General features: G+C 47.3%; 1 protein-coding gene across 5 annotated transcripts in view; it reads left to right on the top strand.

Moving 5' to 3' along the window:
* Nucleotides 1-21,391, top strand: part of Cyth3 (cytohesin 3) — a 122,804-nt gene that overhangs the window by 77,196 nt on the left and 24,217 nt on the right. For all 5 annotated transcript variants that reach the window (XM_063271013.1, XM_063271012.1, NM_053912.2 and 2 more), the window contains 3 exon segments: nucleotides 18,063-18,145; nucleotides 19,958-20,022; nucleotides 20,484-20,550. In XM_063271013.1, coding sequence (XP_063127083.1) covers nucleotides 19,985-20,022; nucleotides 20,484-20,550 — 105 coding nt within the window. In that variant the 5' untranslated portion in view covers nucleotides 18,063-18,145; nucleotides 19,958-19,984.

Below are 21,391 nucleotides of genomic sequence, written 5' to 3'. Positions count from 1 at the left end.
GCTCAGGAGAAGGCATTGCCAACTAGGAAGGGACAGCACCCAGGTGGGTGAGATCTGAGCATGACCTGGAGGCTGAGGTGAGGAGGTTGGATAATCCCCCTTTTCTGGGAAGAAGTCTTATCCTTAGACTGTCTCTTAAGTATTTATCATGGCGATGAACACCTCACTAACACAGCTTTATACTTTATTTCTGCATACTGTCCATAGTAGGAATGTATCAGTTCCTCTGTTTACCTATCGAAGGGCATCACAGTGGCTTCTAGATTTGGGCAGTAATGAAATGGCTGCTATAAATACTCGTGGGCAGGCTCGCTGGGTAAGTCTGTAGGAATGCAGCAGCGGCTTGTATTGCTTGCCTGTGTTTAGCTTTGTGAGAGGCTGGCACACTGTCATCCAGTGTCGCCACACAGCTCCTATTCATGTATTTGTGAAGCTTTCTCTTTCCTCCACAATCTCAACTTCTGGATGTGGAAAGAATCACCCTATCAGGTTTAATATAAAAATTATTTCCTTGACTGTTTTTGAGGGTAGAAAGTCTCATTGTCCATTGTTAATTTTTCAAGTATTCTTCAAATTTTTAAATTATTTCTTGTTTTTGTTAAAAATACAGTACTTATTTTAAAATTTCAAGATCAAGAAGAGATGTGACTACCTTTTAAAAGTAGTGGTATTGGGGGCTGGGGATTTAGCTCAGTGGTAGAGCGCTTACCTAGGAAGCGCAAGGCCCTGGGTTCAGTCCCCAGCTCCGAAAAAAAGAAAAAGAAAAAAAAAGTAGTGGTATTGTTTTTCACAGGTGAGAATTGAGTCACATGAAGTTTAGTCAGTACCTCAGGGTGGTCCAGCTAGTCAGTGGTGGATGAAGATTTGAGACAGCACTTCTTCAAGACTCAGTCTTCCCCTATTTGGTTTCCTTGAGCCAAAGTCTCTGCGGTGGCTTGAGTAGGAATGGCCACCATGGCTCATGCGTTTGAAGGCTTAGTCACCAGGGAGTGGCACTACTTGAGAAGGATTAGGCCTTGTTGGAGTAGGTGTGACCTTGTTGGAGGAAGTGTGCCACTGAGGTGAGCTTTGAGGATTCACAAGCTCAAGTCAGGCCCAGTGTCTGTCTCTTGCTGCGCCCTGGGGATCTGGGTGTAGCACTCCCAGCTGCTGGTCCAGCACTGTGTCTGCCTGCAGCTACTGTGCGTCCTGCCATGAAAACAATGGACTAAATCTCAGAAACTCCAAGCCAGCCCCAATTATATGCTCTTTGGTTTGGTTTGGTTTGGTTTGGTTTGGTTTGGTTTGGTTTTTGGGAAGAGTTGCCTTGGTCATGCTGACTCCTCACAGCAATGCAACACGGACTAAGGCAGCCTCATGAAGCTCAGGATGGCCTCGTCTCTGCCTCTCAAGCGCTTGGCTATAAGTGTGCATCACACATGCGGCCTACAGTTTCCTGGCGATTGCCGCCTGTTTTATGTTACTATTACAAAGTACCTGAGACAAACAGTGCGAAGGAAGAACATCTTTTTTTCTGGCTCTCAGTTTTAGAGGTTTCAGTCCATGACATTCTAGAAGTTTCAGTTCAGGCTATAGACCTGTGATGGGGCAGATGCAGGGGCAGAAGGATGTAGAGGACGAAAGCTGTTCACCTCATGGTGGCAGGAAGCAGAGGGTGAGAAAGAGGCTGGGCCCCTTTTGGGGAACCCTCCAGTGGCCTCCTTACTCCAGCCAGGTCCCACCCTTCACAAGAAGGCCTGTGGATGAGATCCGAGTCTCCATGATCTAATCCCTTTCGAAAGCTATGAACAGTGCTGCATGGGAAACCAGGATCTCAACCAGGAGCCCACAAAAGGAACTGGTCCAGATCTGAACCACAACACTGCCTCCATTCTTAGTGCACCAAGTCCAAGCATTTGGATTTCCCCATTTCCCAGTGACTCTCAAGTTTCTGTGCTTAATAGAATCATTCCACAATCTCTTTAAAATTCAGAATCTTTGAAATCTTGTCTAGAGGTTCTGATGTGAAAGGCCTGGAAACCGTATTTCAAACATGCACTTTCGTGTGTGCATGTGAATGTGTATGTGCAGGTGTATGTGTTCAAGGGGGAGGGGAAGGATGCATGGAGACCAAAGGTTAGTGTCAAGTGTCTTTCCCTATTTTGGGGATAGGTCTTTGCCTGAACCTGGAGTTCACTCAGTTGGCCAGGCACGCTGCCTAGCAATTTCCCAGGGATCCTCCTGTCTGCCTCCCCCGTCATGGGATTACAGATTCACACGGCTGCACCTGGCCTTGTATGTAGTGTTGGGAACGCAGACTCTAGCCATCGTACTTGTGAAGTCAGCAGTAATTACTGAGTTCCGTGTCTCTCAGCCCCAGATGTGTGCTTCTGAGTGGTTCCAGTAGAGGCTTACAGGCCGCACGGTGAGAACTGCTGTGGAAAATCAGTTAGAACCAGAGACTCTGAGGGAACATTTTTGTCGCATGCTTTAGAGAGTTGGCTGTGTCTTTGGTTCTTGTGTTTGGTTTTGTTGGATAGAGCCAGGGAGTAAACTGCCCTCGACCACTGTGTCAGTAACACAGGACTACAGTGGTTCTTCTGTTCCTTGGCAGGAGTTGACTGCATCATCCAACAGGAAGAGCAGCAGTTGTGGGCTGCCATGCTAGTTGTCAAGGGGATGTTTACATGGAGTCCAAAAGCCTAATTTGAGGACATTGCAATGCCAGCTTTTAAAAAAATATGCAACATTGTCTAAAGACAAGGCTGCCATTTAAAGAATCTACTGACTGCTCTGATTCTCAATTTTTGCTGTTTTAAATCTATCTATACAATGTGCTAATTTTTTTTTCTTTTTTCTTTTTTTTGGAGCTGGGGACCGAACCCAGGGCCTTCCGCTTGCTAGGCAAGTGCTCTACCACTGAGCTAAGTCCCCAACCCCACAATGTGCTAATTTTTAAACAATTTTATTTACTGTGAAATGTAATAACTTTGGAAGAAAAAAAAAAGGGCTGTGTTCAAAGTCAGTGTTCTTGGTTGCCGGAGTCACTGATGAACGCTGGTTCTTACTATTTCCAGACACTGTCTTAGGCTTTGATTTTTTAGGAAACACTTTTTTTTTTCTTGTCAAGGGCTGAAAGGAGTCAAGTATTCTGGTGTAGTCTTCAAAAATTTTAAGGTGTGTGCGTGGGGGAGGGAGACAATTGCCCATGTGTGCGAACCAGAGCAGAACCAGAAAACTCACTGGTTTGGTTAGGGGGTTCCTCGTATCACCTGTCTCTAGTCCTCTGATCCCGGAGTCTCAGGCTTGTGTAGCCAATGCCTGCATTCTAACATGGCTGCTAGGAATTTGAACTCAGTTCCTTGTGTTTGCAGAGCAAGCATTCTAACCCATTAAACTATTCCCAGCCCCTAGATGGAGACCTTTCAGGATAATAAAGTGCGTGCTAATGTCTGGGTTACTGTGCTATAGTTTGGATTTCAAATACTTGCTGAAGTTTTGTATGGTAAAGGCTTTGTTCCCAGTTTGGCACTCTCGAGAGTTGGTGGACCTTGAAGAGATGGGGCCTAGAACAAGGAAGTAAAAAAATCTAAATGTTCATCAAAAGTGTGCTCTTGAAGGGGATTTTTGGATTCTTGGGTTTTTTTTTTTTTCTTCCATTCACTTGTCCAATCCTGGCCATGAAGTGGTTTCTTTTTTGGTCATTTATCTCTTGCCCCCAACCCAGAAGGAACAGGGCCAAACAACTATGGACTAAAACCTCAGCAACTCCAAGCCAGAATAAATGTTTTCCCTTGTAGCTGATTATCGTGGATGTTTGTCACGGTGACAGGAATCTGACTAACAGAGTGCTCAGAATCTAAGCGTTCCCTAGAGCTCAAGCTGTCTGCTGTCCGCATATGCTGGATACATGCACTGGGTAGTGACCACCCACATCAGAGGAGACACTTGACACCACCTCAGAAGCTCTGCCATGCCCTTTCTCAGGCAGCACCTTCCACCCTCGGACTAACCACTGCTCAGATTTCTATCACCACGAGTCGGTTTTATCTGTTCTTGGCCTATTCTCAACCTTCCCTATTAAAATGTGGTCTTGAGGGCTGGAGACGTAGTTCAGCAGTTAAGACTATTTGCTTCTCTTAGAGAGGACCCAGGTTTGGTTTCCAGCACCCACATAGTGGGTTATGACTGTGCAGCTCCGGTTCCAGGGGATCTGATGCCTATCTATGCACAGACCTAGTCAGGCACACACGCGTTCTCTCTCGCCCGCCCTCTCCTTCTCTTTCCCTCCCTCCCTCCCTCCTTCCTTCCCTCCCTCCGTGTGTGTGTGTGTGTGTGTGTGTGTGTGTGTGTGTGTGTGTGTGCCTGTGTGTGCGTGCGTACATGAGCATGGGTCTTTCTGTCTATGCCCCTCTTTGCCCCCCTCCCCCAACTCTTCTGTTGGTGGATTTTGGACCGTTCCCACCGTTGGCTGTTGTCAGCAGTGCTGCTCTGAAGACTGACATGCAGGTCTCCGTGTTGACAGCTACCTTTACTTCTCTGAGATACACACCCAGTTGAACTGCAGCATTAAGCAGACTGAGTCTTTGAAGAACTGCCAAGCTCTGTTCCAAAATGGCTACAATGGATCACATTTAAAAAAAATTAAGTGTTTCATTTTCTTCTTTGGGTTTAAGTAATTTATTTTTACTTTAAAAGCGAGTGTGCCTAGCTTACATTTTTAGTTTGTTTTCTAAAATTGTCATGTTAGCTTGTGATTTTCTAAGTGTTAGAGCTATAGCCCATGACATTTTTATAGCTATGTATGTGACAGTTTTACACACTTATCCCATTTTGGGTCTTTAAAATTTTTTACTATGAGAACCAATTTTTTACTATGTCTTCTTTGACCAGTAACTCATTTGCAGTTAGGGTCCTTAGTTTTTTCTTTTTGATTAATATAATAGTTGTACATATTATTAGTGTACAGTCTTAATTTGTGTACAGAGTGTACACTAATCAGATAAGGTAATTAGCATTGCTACTCACTGCTCTGCACCCCAGACTCTGCTCTTCCAGATCTCCTCTCTCAGGGACTATGCAGCCCAGCATGGCCTGAAACTCGTGTCTCCTGCTGGAGCCTCTTACGTGGCAGATGCCAGCATCTGGCCATGCTGTGTGTTAGAGACATGGGACCACCTTCCTCCTAGTTACCCACCCACTCTATCCCTTTCCTTCCCCTTCTGACTGTTGTAATGACTGTTTTCTACTTGACATCCATATTGCTAGCTTCCACATAGGAAACAGAACATGTGGCATTTGTCTTACTTCACTTAACATACTGTCTTTTTAGGATTGTTTTTTTAATTTCTAAACAAATGGTTTTTCTAGTGACTGTTTTGTTGCTGAATTCTAACTTTATGATTCTGTGGTCAGAGAACATGGTCTTTCCATGAAAGCTAAGAGATAAAGCACTGTGAGTGCCTTGGGCAGGAATGGATGCTATGCCATGAGGAATAATGGGGCACTCACCGTGGTGTGGGATGGCTAGAAGAGAGAGCTCACCTCTGTGGCCATCCTTGAGTCATTCAGTTCCTTACTCACCTATCAGTGACAGGTCCAGAGTCTGAATTAGGAGACCACCATTGCTGCAGTGGGCTCACAAGTGCTAGAAATGTAGAGAATAAACTTGGTAGGTGAATAGGTGGATGCTGATCTAGAAACCCCTCTGTTCCCAGCCTTGTGCTCTCAGAATCAGTCAGTAGAAAAGCCCAGGTGGACTCCGCTCTGCTCCTGGGCCTGGCCTCCCATTGGTGGGTCCACTGGCCACCATCTCCTGTCGGTGGATCCAGTCACCCACACAAACCTGTCTATCCAGGAATGCATTTTTAGGTGGAATCTTCTTCCCGGTTTCGCTCAGGCAGAGGTAACAAGACTTCTGTGTATTGACAGTGTGCTATGTGGCTCTTTCATTTAATTTTTTAATAATTACTTCAGTATGTTGGGGATGGATGGCACACATGTGCCATGACACACGTGAATGTCAGGACAGCTGTGAGAATTGGCTCTATTCTGACACCGTTTAGGTTTCTGGTTTCAAACTCGGGTCACGGAACTTGGCAGGGTGTACCTTTATGTGTTAGCTGGAGGCCCCTACAGTGTATTGTTTTGCTGTATATATACACTGTGGGATGTTAAATCAAGCCATTAAACACATCCATTACCTCCTGTGTCTAGTACTGCTTTTAAAGATCTACATTCTCAGCAGTAGGCATGTATGTAGCTGGCTTCCTCCCTGTCTTACTCATGCTCTGCATAGACCCTGAGCCTGTTCTTCCTGTCTGACCAACATTACTCTGTCTTCACAGTGTGAGGCAGGCGGAAGCCCTATAGATAAAGACAACTGTGGATGCTCTCCCAGCAATCAGTCAGAGGGAACGTGCGTGCGGTGCAGAATCTAATCTAGGCCCCCACGCTATATCCATCTATCCATTGTGCATCTTCCAAAAGTTAAAAGGATTTTAGATGTGAATACAGCGTTTGTGTTGTACATGTATGTGTATAGGTGTATGCATGTCTTAGGGTTTTACTGCTGTGAACAGACACCATGACCAATGCATGTCATATAAAGGACAACATTTAATTGGGGCTGGCGTACAGGTTCAAAGGTTCAGTTCAGTATCATCAAGGCAGAAGCATGGCAGTATCCAGGCAGGCATGGGGCAGGAGCTGAGAGTTCTACATCTTCATGTGAAGGCTGCTAGTGAATATTGACTTCCAGGCAGAGCTAGGATGAGGGTCTCAAGCCCACGCTCACAGTGACACATCTACTCCAACAAGGCCACACCTCTTAATAGTGCTGCCCTGGACCAGTCATACCCAAACCATGACAGTTCACTCATACATGAATATCACTTTCACCTTATTTCCCTGCAACAAGGTTTCTCGTTGAACCCGAGCCCTGCTGTTTTGCTAGGCTGCCAGGCCAGTGAGCTCCTGAGATTTTCCTGTCTCTGCTCCCTCAGAGTATACCTCTGGGGTATAGCTTTCTGTGTGGGTGCCGGGAATTCTAACTTGGGTTCTTATGCTTGCATAGTATGTTCTCATCCACACTGCCCTTTCCGCCAAGCCCCTGAGACGTTAAAAAGTGCTTATTTTACTTTATGTTTTGCCTGTGTGTGTCGATGCACCACATGTGTGCAGTGTCTTTGGAGGCCAGAGGACAGTGTTGGCTGCTTTGGAACTGGAACGATGGTTGTTAGCTGCCATCTGGGTGCTCTCAACTGATCCTGGATGCCCTGCAAAAGTGAATGCCCTTATACCTCTGCACCAGCCTCCCTAGATTTTTTTAAATCTTTTTATTGGTTCTTTGTGACTTTCACATTGTGTACTCCAATTCCTCTCATCTTGCCCTCCCCTAGTACCTGCCCTCCACCCTTGCAAGCTCCCCTCAACAAAGAAACAAAGTCTCTTTGTGGAAGCTGTAGTGTGTTCCAGCATGTCAGACAGTACGCCCTTTTCCCAAACTTCTTTGCCGGCTTCTGCTGCTCTATCAATACCGGAATCTCCTCTGGGAGTCCTGGTTTTGCTCTGTAGGAACTGCACTCCAGCAGTTCGTTGATGGGGTAGATGATGGGGCTGGCCAATTCAGAGCCCTGGACCTGGGCCTGAGGTGTAGTGGGCCTGAGGTGTAGTGTGTCTGAGCTTGTCAGCCCTCAGGTTCTCCCACTCTCACACCCTCATGTGGTTTCCGAGGTGAACTCAGGCCTTAATGCATATATGACAAACCCTGCCTGCTGAGCCATCTCCCCACCCCTACTTTCTTGCTTTCATTTTTAACTGTTGTAGACTATGCTTGTTGTAAATGTGCTGCCTCTTCATGAAAAGTAGCTTGTTTTGTTCAGTTTTTACCATTAGGGTTTTAGTGTGACTTGTTTTCCTTTTATATTCATTGTGTAAATACCAGTTGCACACCACTGCAGACCGAGTTCTCCAGAGCAGTTGTTAGAAGCTGGCAGAAGCCTGTTGTCTTCTACAGCCTTTTTGTCTTTTGATTTCCTGGGTTCACTCATCTCACTGCATTCAGCTGGCAGGTCATGTGGGGGTAGAGATCACCCACACAGTGGCACTCTGGTGTTTGGGGACGGTAACAGCTGGGGTATCTGCAGCTCTGCCTCTGTGTGGTTTCTTCCTCACGGTTGTAGGCCTTAGCTTCTCCAGAGCATGGTGATCTCAGGTTCCAGGATATGAGAGGTGAAGTGTGAGGCTCTGTGGCCTTGACTCTGCACTGTGTCACATCTGCCTTCTTCCTTTGGTCATAGGAAGTTTAAGATAGCCTGCAGGCACTGGTGAGAAACAGATTCCCCTTCATGATAGGAGGAACTGTAAATTACTGCGGTCTTATTTTCTCACTCCAATAGTAGGAACCAATACACTATTTTTTCTGCTTTAATGTTTTAGGTTTTGCATTTTTTTTTTTTTTTTGGTTCTTTTTTTCGGAGCTGGGGACCGAACCCAGGGCCTTGCGCTTCCTAGGTAAGCGCTCTACCACTGAGCTAAATCCCCAGCCCCGGTTTTGCATTTCTAATGGTGGTTGAGGTGTCTCTTTTCTTGTCTTTGGTTCCATTTTGTGGTGCTGGGGATGGAGCCTAGGCCAGCCCTGTAATGAGCCACCCTCAGTCCCACCTTAATCCTCCCAGCTTTGGAATTTGAAACCCAGTTCCTTTCCTGCATAGCCTGGACATTTTTGTATAAAATCTTGTCAAGACTCCACTTGATGGTTCATAACTCTCAGGAGCTTGGGGGAAGCTTGTTTGCGTCACTGTTCACCAGCTCCATATATTCTGTAAGCTACTCTCTGCCGTGGCTTTCCTTCAGAGTGGACCGAGGAGGTCTGTGCTTACTCTCTCTGGCTTTCTTCTCCGCCTGGCTCAGCTCTTGTCTCTCAATCGTCCTTGTTCAGGGTTCCCTCTAATGGTAGTGCCCAGATGGCAATTCCTCAGTCTTTGCTTGTCTGCAATTGTTTTACTTAATTCAAAGACCAGGCAAAGTGTCCTGGGACAATTAAGAGGAACAGTGGAGGTTGAGGGGACCCAAGAGGAGGGTAACCATGCACTAGCAATCCACATGTGACCTTGAGGCGCCCAGTTCCTACCTGGTCCTGCAGCTCAGCCCACCCAGGCCAGCTGTGGCACTCCCCACTGTGCCTTCCTGCTGCAGTCATCATGTGACTGGCCAGGTGACCCACTTGGATGTGAGTGTGTTGACTGGCCTTATCACCTGCACAGGTCAAGAGGCTCTTTGTGAGACCCACAGGCTCGGCGCTCCTCCTGTGCCCAGCTGCCCTTCCGTTCCTGCTGTCAGATCTCTCTGGTCGGGATTATCTGTCTCAGCCATGCTTACTAATGTTTGAGTCACCAGTGTTGTGAATGCAGGGAAGGTATTGTTTCTTTGTACAGGGCTCTCTCTCTCTCTCTCTCTCTCTCTCTCTCTCTCTCTCCCTCTCATTGAATGATCAGTGGGACCAAGGTCTAGGCTCATGCCTTGCTAATGTCCGGTAGGATTGGCATGTCCCTAACCGAGAAAATCCAAAGCTGTCAGATGGCAACAGGAAAGTCGTTAGCCCTGCTGCATTAGTGTTGATCACTCACAGTACAATAAACCTGAAAGTGGCAGACACCATTTCCAGTCTGCTGCTCAGGGCCAGAGCATATGGCTGAGTAGCCAAGTGGTCACATTTCTGCTCATTGGATAGTTTGTTGTCATATTTGACTTCTAGTCCTTAAAGCATAATGTTGCTTGTCATCATTCATAAATCCCGGGTCTTGTCTTTTCTCAGGAGAGTTGTAGAACAGAACGTTAGCCTTATGGACGGTGTGTGAGAGACAGAGACGATGCTTATGTGTGTATGTGGGGGTGGGAATTACAAGGGTAGCCTGAGATACAGCAACAATCCAGAGCTGAGAAATTCCAGCTCTTTGGCACCTGGAGTTTGTCACCCAGTGAGTTATTCATAAACTTGACTGTTACGAAGTGCTTGCCCATCCGAGATGACTGATTCTTTAGTACCAGTGTACATTTTAAATACCAATGTGTTTTCTAAGATGTATAAAACGCCCTAGTTTTCCTTCATTCTGAGAAGTAACTTCTATTCGTCGATGTCTGTGAACAGGCAGTGTATAATGGGCACATGCTTGGCCTTTATTGAATGCAGTAAGTGGAGCAGCACTCCATGCTCTCCATACAGTGTCTCCAACCTTGTTAGCTGCTTCAGGGTTTATAGTGTGTGTGTGTGTGGGGGGGGTGTGGACTGTGTTTACGTGTGGAGGACAAAGGAAGATTGCAGTGTCCTGCTGTACTTGGTCACTTGAGCAGGGGTCTAGAGCCATGTAGGTGGCTAGTAAGCCCTAGTAATCCTCCTGCCTCTGTCCCCCACAGTGCTGGAGTTACAGCTGTGCACAGCCACGAAAGCTTCTTCTTTGGCCGAGAGGGATTTACGTTCGGATCTGAATACTTGCATAGTGAGCGTTCTTACGCACTAAGCCATCTTCCTAGCCACTGCACTATATTCTGTCCATAAAGACAATGGTGCTTATCTGTTCAGTGTCTGCCTACCAAGTGCCTACTTGGTGCCTACAGAGACCAGAAGAGGGTGTCAGATTCCCTGGAGCTCCAGATATTGTGAACTGCCAAGTGGACTCTGGGAACTGAGCCCATGGCAGGTCTTCTGCCGGTGCCCTTAACCTCTGAGCCATTTCTCCAGCCCTGTGATATGTATTTTAAACTTTATAGTCTATCATCAAACATATTATACCATTTCTCATAAAGGAAAATAGTATTTTTCTCCTGTTTTCGTTGTCTGTTTTGTTTTAGTTTTTTTGAGACAAAATCTCATTCTATGACTCTGACTGGCCTTGAACTTAGGATCTTTCTCTTGACTCAGCCTTCTGAACTGTGTCCACGGGTGTCTAACAAAGTTAAAAATTTCATAACGATGTGCCTTTATTTTCTCTTCCAGTCCTGTGCCCTTTCACTGTCTACTAAACCAGTGCCTTTGGTTCCACAGCAGTGAATCTTTTCAGGAGATTTGCATCAGAACTGGGGAACCTTCGCTTACGCCCTCCCTTCAAGCTCTCGACCCTGTGTCCTATGGAGCTTTTCATGTGGCAGCCCACACCTGTCTGCCTGCAGATCTGTTGCCAGTGAATTATTTTAAAGTTTTATGATCTGAAAAGTAGCTGGTTTCACCTTTTCTGAAAGATACTCTGCAAAGTATGGAATTTTGTCCACTTTCTCCTTCATTTCAGGCAAAAATAAAGTCCAGTTTGAGTCGCCCATCCTGGCTGGCGGCAGACTCCACCAAGCCTGTGGGACTTCGCTTTGCAAAGCTTTGTTTGTAGGAGGCAGGTACCTGAGAAAGCGAGGCCGGCTCCAGCTCCTGAATTTGTTGTGACTGCTCTGAAGCTGTGCCAGCAGCAGGAACACAGGATTTCCTGCCTGCCTTCCTTACTGTTTTCCCTTGTGAAAACTTTTGTTTGCTCTCCAAAATTTGGACCAAACTGAAACTGTCCCTGTGGTCCTACACACACTGTGCTGCAGGGCTCCTTGCTGTCCTGTAGTTCTGCTTGCTCTGCACAACCAACCCCTCACATGAGCACAGAACTCAGGCCTGCCTCCGTGTGGTCAGAGCTCTGTGATGGAGCCAGCCGGCTTCAGGGATTTCACTGCCCAACCGCTGGTGCTGCTTAATTAGCCTGGTCATTTGTTTTACCAGTACAGTTCTGTTTTGTTTTTTCTTTTTTGAAACTGAGCTTTTTGTGAACCCTGGCTGTTCTGGACTTGCTTTGTACCCAGGCTGGCCGCAACTCTGTTGAGTTCCACCTGTGTCTCCCTCCTGAGTGCTGGGATTATAGGAGTGCACCATCATGTCTGGCCCTAAGCACAGATATTTTAATAATCCGTGGTAAATAAGAGTGAAGATTAAATCTAGTAGGGAAAAATGAAAATTAAAAGCATTTCCATAGAAAATACAAACTCAAATGTTAAAAGCTTAAAATAAACCAACTAGTTACCTAAAACCCAGCATTTAGAACACTCACAATAGTAATATTAATAGTGGGGGGGGGATGAGAGGGGGACTAAGGCAGGACCGTGACACATGAGCGGGAGCCCTCAAAGGCATTTTTAGAAATAAGAATTCACAGCAAGGAGTAGACACAGACCTGACGAGGAAGGAGACCCTGGATCCAGCAGAAAGCAACTTGGAGTTGGAATAAAATGAGAAACAGCAAATGCTACAGCCCAAATTCCCAGATCTCAAACAGCTTTATCCAGATGTTACCACCCTCTCCCCACTCAGAATGAGATGTGAGTCACACGCAGGTCAGAGTGTTCACTTTGGAACCGTTTGCCCTGGAAGTCGGGAAAGCAGTATTTTGTTCTCATGCCGTACCTGTTGACATGAGAAAGTTGTACACAAATGATTCATGTGAGCTCTGCTTTTAGGTGAGCAGCAGAGTTCAGACTTGCTAAGTAGATCTTGAACTGGCAGACTTTACAGCCTCCTGGTGTTCGGAGCTGGGCCATTGTACGTAATGGCCGTGGAGCTGCCCTGTTCTGGTCCTGAGAGCAAAGCAGGCAGCTCTCTCAGCACCTCTTTCCGAAAACTATAGCACCGTAAACACTGATTTCTGGGAAGATTCATCAATGGATCCTTCCTTGTCTTTTAAGCCATCTTAAAAGTATATAGATCCTGCCCATCCCCAGTGAGAACGCACAGACAGACAGGGTGGGCAGACAAGGTGGGTGTGCTCAAGAGTGACTTCCTACTCTGCCTCTCTGCCTTGACTGTTTAGGGTCATGAGGAAGCATTTCTCACTCTGTATTCACTGCCACAGCGTTTGTGTAGGAACAGTGAAAATGTTATGAATTAAGGAATCGCCAACTTTTGCCTGGCCACCAACTTGAAAACTTTATAAAGAAATTAAGACTGCATGAGTTCAAGGCTGAGCCAGCTAAGTTAGACTCAAAATAAATAAAGTGTAGCTCAGTTACCTGACATGTGCAAAGCCCCAGACCCCAGAAAAGGATCAAAGCTGGGCTGGGATATAGTTCGTGTGCGGGGACGCATGGAACCCTAACTTCCATACCCAGCATCCCAGTAAAGGAGAGGAAGGAGAGAGAAAGGAATGGTGAGGGGTTAAATCCCCAGGGACTTATTTAGTGATGCCCAGAAAGGAAAGCTTTACCACAATGGAGTGCTTCTCTTCTACGGGACTGACGTTTGACAGTTTTCTGGGTGGTAAGACATTCTAAGGGATGCTGACAGTAAAATAGGTTACAGGAAGGAGAGGGATACGCAAACGCACAGTTGACACAGTGAACGTGCACAGCAAAAGCATGTACTGGGGGCCTACGCCAGCTGAGCGATGTCTGCCGACATTGCTAGCAAGAGTGCAGACTCCTGAGCGGCTCTCCGTTCAGTAGGGTGTGATGGAAACTGTGAAGTTGCAGTGGGCCTCCAGGTCTGACTTCTAGGAGATGAGAGCAACTCCTGGGCACCAGCAGAGACCTCCGTAAGCCAGCAGCGCTTGCCAGAACCACACGTCAGCTGCTCTCCACTGCTCGCTGCCAGCGGCGCGTCAGGTAACCGCCAGGCTCACCCCACCTGTGCTGCAAATTCAGTTCACAGGCCTCAAGCCCCTTCACAGGGAAGCTGTCACCCAGTAGTCTCACGGCCAGGAAAAGAAAACACACCTTCTGTTGAATACCTCTCGCAAAATGGAAATGCCGAAGTCTGTGCAGTGTGGACACCTTTGCCCTTTCTCCTTACTTGAAGTTGGAGGAAATATTTTCATCATGACACCTTTACCTCTCCTAAGCCAAGAGCTTTAAAGTGACAAGGCAGAGCCCAGAATCAGAAGCAGTTTGTATTGACTTCCCTGGGCAGGGACTGGCATCCTGCTGGGGGAGGTCTGAGGAGCTGGGGAGCCTTCCCTCACATGGCCTGCCACTCCACCTTCCACATGGCAGGTGAGCATGTGAAGTGGCCTGCAGAGATGGGGCGGAACCAAACAGCGGCTGCCATGCTCATGTGCATCCTGGCTCCCGACAGCGTGACAGCGTGACAGGGTGACAGGGTGTCGGAGTGACAGGAAATGCAGAGATTGGTCCAGGAAACCTCCATGTTCTTTTATCCTTTTCCTTAACACATACATACACTGGGTTACCCAATCGTGTGTGGAAGAGTGTCCCGTTTCCTATGCCTGCTTCTGCCAAATACCTCAAAACACGTTACAAGGAGAGCTGCTACTAGCTGTTGAAGTCAAAAGAGGGTGTTGGGGGGTCACTTTTTATTATGAGAAATTTTATTTTTTTTCTTTTTCTTCCTTCTCTCTTCTTCCACCTCACTCCCAGAGACCGTTTCCACGTAGCCTTGGCTAGCATGGGTCCCAGAGACCGTTTCCACGTAGCCTTGGCTAGCATGGGTCCCAGAGACCGTTTCCACGTAGCCTTGGCTAGCATGGGTCCCAGAGACAGTTTCCACGTAGCCTTGGCTAGCATGGGTCCCAGAGACAGTTTCCACGTAGCCTTGGCTAGCATGGGTCCCAGAGACCGTTTCCACATAGCCTTGGCTAGCATGGGTCCCAGAGACAGTTTCCACGTAGCCTTGGCTAGCATGGGTCCCAGAGACAGTTTCCACATAGCCTTGGCTAGCATGGGTCCCAGAGACAGTTTCCACGTAGCCTTGGCTAGCATGGGTCCCAGAGACCGTTTCCACATAGCCTTGGCTAGCATGGGTCCCAGAGACAGTTTCCACGTAGCCTTGGCTAGCATGGGTCCCAGAGACAGTTTCCACGTAGCCTTGGCTAGCATGGGTCCCAGAGACCGTTTCCACGTAGCCTTGGCTAGCATGGGTCCCAGAGACCGTTTCCACGTAGCCTTGGCTAGCATGGGTCCCAGAGACCGTTTCCACGTAGCCTTGGCTAGCATGGGTCCCAGAGACCGTTTCCACGTAGCCTTGGCTAGCATGGGTCCCAGAGACCGTTTCCACATAGCCTTGGCTAGCATGGGTCCCAGAGACAGTTTCCACGTAGCCTTGGCTAGCATGGGACTTGATCTGAAGACCAGGTTGCTCTTGAACTCACAGAGATCTGCCTGCTGCTGTCTCCTGAGTTCTGGTATTAAAGGCGTGCCCCACATACCAGCCTAGAAATCTCAAACTTTAAATGTAGAACTGATACGCAGTCAAATAGATTCCGTAACTTTTAGCTCGTTCAGCTTTTTTCTGAAGTTTTTCAGAGTAAAATTTAGATATAACAGTCTTATGCCACAAAATACTTGGGTATAAGTCTCTAGAAAATGATATTTCCTGTATTACTGTCACACCATTATCCTACCTAACAAAAGTTATCTTTTTAAAATTACATTGTGTGTGTGTGTGTGTGTGTGTGTGTGTGTGGTGGAAGAGGGAAATCCAGGCAGTCCGTGGAAAGGTTCGGAAGGACGAGCATTGGATTGTTAGGATGAGGTCATCCAGATGCTTCCACTACCTTTGTTCACGCTTAGCAGCCTCCTCATCTCCAGGGCAGCAGCAGGAGGAAAACTGTTTTCTTAGAAAAGCCATCTGCAGAGGATTGGCGTCGGCAGCAGCTCTTTCCTCCTAGACTCTGTATGTGTGTCGGAGAGGTCGCGAAGAAAAGCCGTCGGGGTTCCTTAGGGGTTGCTTTAGGCAGCTGATCTGTGTGCCTGCCTAATATCGGCCTCATCCCACTAGAGGCTGGCTGATTCGAGAAATATTCTTTGTCAGAGTGGATGATTGTGGTAATTGCTTTGAAGAGAAAAAGTGTATGCTTGTTTATGCTTCATATTTCTGGGTCTTGGGCATTTCTGGCTCCTTATGTCTTCTCTTTGACATAAAAAGCATAAAATGTCTTCTCTTTGTATGTGTTGGACATGTCTCCTACTTTTGCTGATTGGTATGAGCTGAGACCTGCAACCTGAGACAGGTCAGGCCAGTAAGAATTAAGGAGAGGTTCTATAGGACCTGCTGGGGAGAAGCTTGAGGAGCCCTGGGGCGAGGAAGCACATAGCCTTAGCTACCAGGTACTGTACAGCAGGGCAGAAGCCAGTTCCACAGTGAAGCTGGCACTTTGCAAGGCAGAAGGAAGACTCTGGTTCCAGAGACCTTGCGGAAGTCTAAGTTTGTCATGATTGGCGTGTGTTGAACATCTTGGATTGTGCTGCTCTTGTTTACCAGATACATTGAATTGTAGACTGTTATTTCTCTTTAAAAGATTGTCTGTCTGTCTGTTTGTCTATCTAGGTGAGTGAGTGTGTATGTGTGTGTGTGTCTGTCTGTCCATCTATCCATCCAGTGACTCTACAAAGAGCCATCTAGCCCCTGGGAATCACAGTCACGGACACTTGTGAACTCCCTGTTGTGGGTACTGGGATCAAACTCTGAGGCTCTAGTAGAGCAGCGACTACTCTTAAGTGCTGAGCCATCTTTCTACTCCATTCTGTCTTCAATATCTTCCCTAGGGAAAAATCATTCAGTCTCTCTTGGCCTCAGTTAGGAATGGGGATAATAATGGCTGAGCTCATGGTGTTCCAAGGGCCCAGGTTTTGTGGAGAACAGTAACCCTTCCTTAGCATAGGTTACCTAAGGACACTGCTGAGGTACCATTCGTGTTTCAGTGTGCGGCGAGGAGAGGAAGAAGGAGGTAGTGATGTCACAAATTTCCTGCTCCCCACCTTTCTCCATGTGCATTTCCTTCCCTCCCGTAGGGGACCTGCTTATTATAAATTCTGTGTTCACTGTTCTCATGATGACTTGTATTTATATGCCCACAGTGGTTAGTTTTTCTTTTTTTAAATGGTTTGTTTATTTTATGTGAATCAGTGTTTCTCCTGCATGCATGTCTCTGTGAGGCTGTGAATCCCCTTGAGCTGGAGTTAAAGTTTTTATCCACCACGTGGGTGCTGCAAACAGCGCCCAGGTCCTCTGGAAGAACAGCCAGTGCTCTTTACCTCAGGGTCATCTCTTCAGCCTGTTGGTGGTTAGTTCTAATTGCCAACTTGACATTTAAAAGACTGTCTGGAAAAGAAGTCTCAGTGAAGAATTCTCTAGATTAGGTTGGTTTGTGACCATGGCTGTGAGGGAATTTTGGGATTGGGTTGAGGCAGGGAAGACCTCCAGTGAGTGTGGGTGGCACCAGTTCATGCACAGTCCGGGTCCAGGTGAGTGACAAGAGCAAACTGTGCACTATCACGGTTACACAGTCACACGGTCGCATGGACTCTCTCTGCTCCTGACTGTGGATGTGTGTGCTCAAACCCCATGGCGTTCCTACACATGGATCGGAATTGTGGGGCAAATACACCCTGTCTCCTTTAGTATGGTTTTGTCAAGGTATTTTATCAGGGCATGTGTTTTTATTGTTATGCCTAAGAAAGCCCCGAATTCTACAAGGTTGGAGGGGGTGGGGCAGACTGTGGGCGGCCAGCACCTTGCTGACTTCCCACTGCACTTCTCAGTCCCCAGAGTGTAACCACTCTGACCTTTCTCACGTTCGTGTTTCTGTTTTGTGTGTTACACATGTAGCACGTCCGTGAGAGACTGAGAAAGGCAGGATGGCCTTGCCTACTGTTCTCTGCTGGGCACTGGTTGGCATCTGTGTCTGTCTTAGCACTACAGCCTGTAAGAGGATATAGAGAAGTACCCCACCATAGTACCCGCTCATCGGGGCTCTGTGGGGGGAGGGAAGGTCTGTGATAAAGCTTGGGGCGGGATAATCTGCATTGCGGCAGGGTGGTAGGGTGAGGTGTGCACAGAGGTGGTTGGTGCCCTTTAGCTTCTGTTTTCCTCCAGAGAAGCAGGCAGCCTCTGTGGGGTGGGTCAGGAAGGTCAGGGGCCTCCCAACCCGACCTAGCCTTACCAGGTTCCCCAAAGTTATTGACCTACCTACCTTTCTTTCTCTCTCTTTCTCTTTCTCTCTCTCTTTCTTTCTTTCCTTCTTTCTTCCTTTCTTTCTTTCTTTCTTTCTTTCTTTCTTTCTTTCTTTCTTTCTTTCTTTCTTTCTTTCTTTCTTTCTTCTTTTCAGTGCCTGAAGACCTGTCATTAGAAGAGCGAGAAGAGCTTTTGGACATCCGTAGAAGGAAAAAGGAACTTATTGATGACATTGAGGTAAAACCAGCCTTTGCGTTTGTGTGGAACACTGCATGGGAGCTGGAACATGTGAGACTGGTCTTCTGTCTGTGTGCATTGGAAGCACAGAGACAAGAAGAGATGGAGCTTTAAGGCTGCTGTGGCAAAGACTGTCCATCCCAGACAGCACAAGCCCTGTGGGATAGGACTAACCTTGGTGGGAATAGCATTCCCAGGAGTTGCCATGTGGCCTCAGAGTTGTTAGTGTAAACAGTGGCAACAGCCGGATACAAAGCCCTTTTCTGTGTCTGTTACTCCAGGCTCTTAGAGAGGTGTCCTTTGAATGGACAGACAAGCATGTTTGTTAGATTCTCACTGTATATCGTGTGCCTAGTTGGTAAGGGCAGAATAACAAATGTAAACAAAGATAAATAAAACCAATGGATAAACATGGCCTCCCTGCAGTTGTGTACTTGACTCAGAGGCCAGGGCGGAGGGTATCCCACAGGGCAGGAGATGTACAGTTTCAGAGCTGGCGATCTGTGATGCTTCAGACACCAGTCAGAGGCCAGGTCCTTGGTGTGGAGCTTCCTCAGGAAAGACAGTCGTGTGGCTCTGCTTGAGAAGCTTCCTAGTCATTGTCATTGCCAAAGTAAATGTTGCTTCACAGGCCACTTGATGTAGCCCAGGCCTTGTCCTAGACAATGACTCCTTTCTAGGAACTGTTTACGTCTGAACTTGCTGGCACACACATAATGGGGTTCTGAATAAAATGTCTTTGTACTTGAGAGGTAATTGGTGCCTGTTTGGCTGTAAGGTTGGCCCTTGTTCTTGGAAAATTCTGCAAAGCAGAGAAGTTCTTTATCTAAGAGTAAGAATGGACGTCGTGTGGACAGAAGTGATCATATGCTCAATAGCACGGACTCTTCCCTGAACTCTGACTGCAGAGAGGCGGGGAAGCCAGCCAGTGGGGATTGAACCTTTTCTGTCCCCTCTCTTTCTGATGTCTCTGAGTTGGACCCTGTCCAACATGAGTGGGCTTCATGTCACTCTTTTAGAAGGAATCATAACTAATCATCACTTTAAAGTGTTAATATTTTAAATTATGTATATGTGTGGGTAAATGCCCATGGGTGCAGGTGCCCACAGAGGCCAAAGGAGTGGATCCCCGGGAGCTGGGCTTAAGTGCTTGTGAGCCAACTGATGTGTGGGAGAGACTGAGCTTAGGTTCTCTAAAGAGAGTAGCACAGCTCTTCACTCCTCAGCCATTTCTCTAGCTCCAGGGGCTTGCATCTTTATGAAGTGACAATCATGAGACTGGTTGGCAAACCTGATGTCAACCTAGACATTTCTAAGTTTCTGCTTCCCTCAGAGTGCAGGCTACCCATGCCTCAGGTCATGCGTGACACTGCATGATTTAACTAAGGACCCTGCTCACCTCTACATGCTTTTGTTTTTTTACTTTCTTCTTGGTTTTTCGTACAGTTACTTAAGAGCCTGCCTAGTTGGACCTCTGTGGTGTATGTGATGAGAGGTGGAGATTGTGTGTGGGCACGCATGAGTGTGCATGTGCATGAGTGTGTGCATGTGTGTGAACAAGTGTGTGTGTATGAGTGTGTGCATGAGTGTGAACAAATGTGTGTGCATGAGTGTGCAGGCATGACTGTGTTCTCTGTGCTGAACTGCCTCTGACACTGAGTCTGCCTTGCTGGTACAGATGTTGGGTTTTGACCTTGTAATGCTCGTGAGTCTTTGGGCAAGCTCATGCCTGGAGAGGTTCAGGATGTCTCTGAGCCTATGAGTGTAGGATAGGTAAGATGCCCCATGACCTAGTTCCTTCTTTTCTGACAGAGGCTGAAATATGAAATTGCAGAAGTGATGACGGAAATTGACAACCTGACTTCAGTGGAGGAGAGGTAATGTGCTCGTGACCGTGTTGAGGCTCCTGCCCCTCTTTATTCCCGCTACCTTCCTCTGGCTGCACCCACTCCCTACTGGAGACTGTAGCAGGTGCGAGGGCTGGACTGGGAAGTCAGGGCCTTTGGTTGTCCTTCCTTCTGCTCCTGTGTCCTCACCAACTTTGTAGGTTTGGGACTAAGCACAGGGACTCTGAGTTAACGTTCTGTATCATGAGAACAGTGCTCTCAAATCCTTTTTCAGAAAGGCCCTGCCTTTCACTGTTAGCCTTTCTGAAAAAGCCTTTCTGTTCATGAGAAACGCCTCAGCAGCAATGTCACCTGTGCGGGGTGGTGGGGTCTGTGGGACACCACTGCTCTGTGACCCAGGTTGACCTGAGATGGGAAAGAAACAGGAGGGTGTGATTCTGTTGTACTGTGTGAAGTACTAATGATTTTTCAAAATTGTCTAAAACCAATAGCAAAACGACACAGAGGAACAAGCAAATAGCCATGGGAAGAAAGAAATTCAACATGGATCCCAAAAAGGTGAGAGAATAGTTCTGGCCTGCAGCATGCAAATGGCTGACTCCCAGGGCCTTGTGAAAAGGTGGAGTCGATGTTTCAGTTTGTTACAAGCACCTGGACCTAAAGGCTCCTCACGGTCTCGGGTGCCGAGAGCTCCAGGTCCAGTCTAGTTAGCCCTGTGGAGTCTGCCCACCACCTTCAAAGGAATCCTGTTCGTCAAGCTGTGGTGAATTGCTTTGTGGGTTCATTTTGTGTCCCTTTTGACTTGAAAGTATCTTTATGCATTTTATGTTAATTACTGGTTCTATTCAACTACTTATAATTAAGTTGTTCTATAACAGCAAAAGCTCATTTAGTCTGCACTGGATTTTTTTTTGCTGGGTTAAAACAAAATCATTTGGTGTTGTGGACTTGGTTGTGATAATTGCTTTAGTCAGCTTGAGCTGTTGCAACGACATAGCACACGCTGAAAGCCAGGCGGTGGAGCGAGGCTGTAAGCCCAGTGCTGGAAGGTAGAGACAGGAGGGCCAGAGGATCAGGAGCTCACTGCTGTCCTCTTGACCTACAAAGCCAGCTGGAGGCCAGCCTGGGATGCATACACTGACGTGCGTATAAATGAGCACAGCACCCAAGCTGGGGACAGAAGCCACAGACATTTCTTCTCGTGGTTCTCCAGCCTGCATGTCTGAGCCCACGGGTGCTCACACACTTGCATTCGGCGAGGTCTTTTCTCAGTGCAGATGGCAGCCTGCTTTCTGAGTCTTCATGTGACGAAGCTGTGGAACAAGCGGTCAGACCCCGGCACCTCGCCCAGATAGACTTGTCTCAGTCTAATTACCCCGCCATCTCTGTCTGCACTGGC

Source organism: Rattus norvegicus, chromosome 12, assembly GCF_036323735.1.
Source record: "Rattus norvegicus strain BN/NHsdMcwi chromosome 12, GRCr8, whole genome shotgun sequence".
Lineage (NCBI taxonomy): Eukaryota > Metazoa > Chordata > Mammalia > Rodentia > Muridae > Rattus > Rattus norvegicus.
The sequence above is the reverse complement of the archived record's forward strand: the minus strand, read 5'-3'. Positions and strand labels throughout refer to the sequence as shown.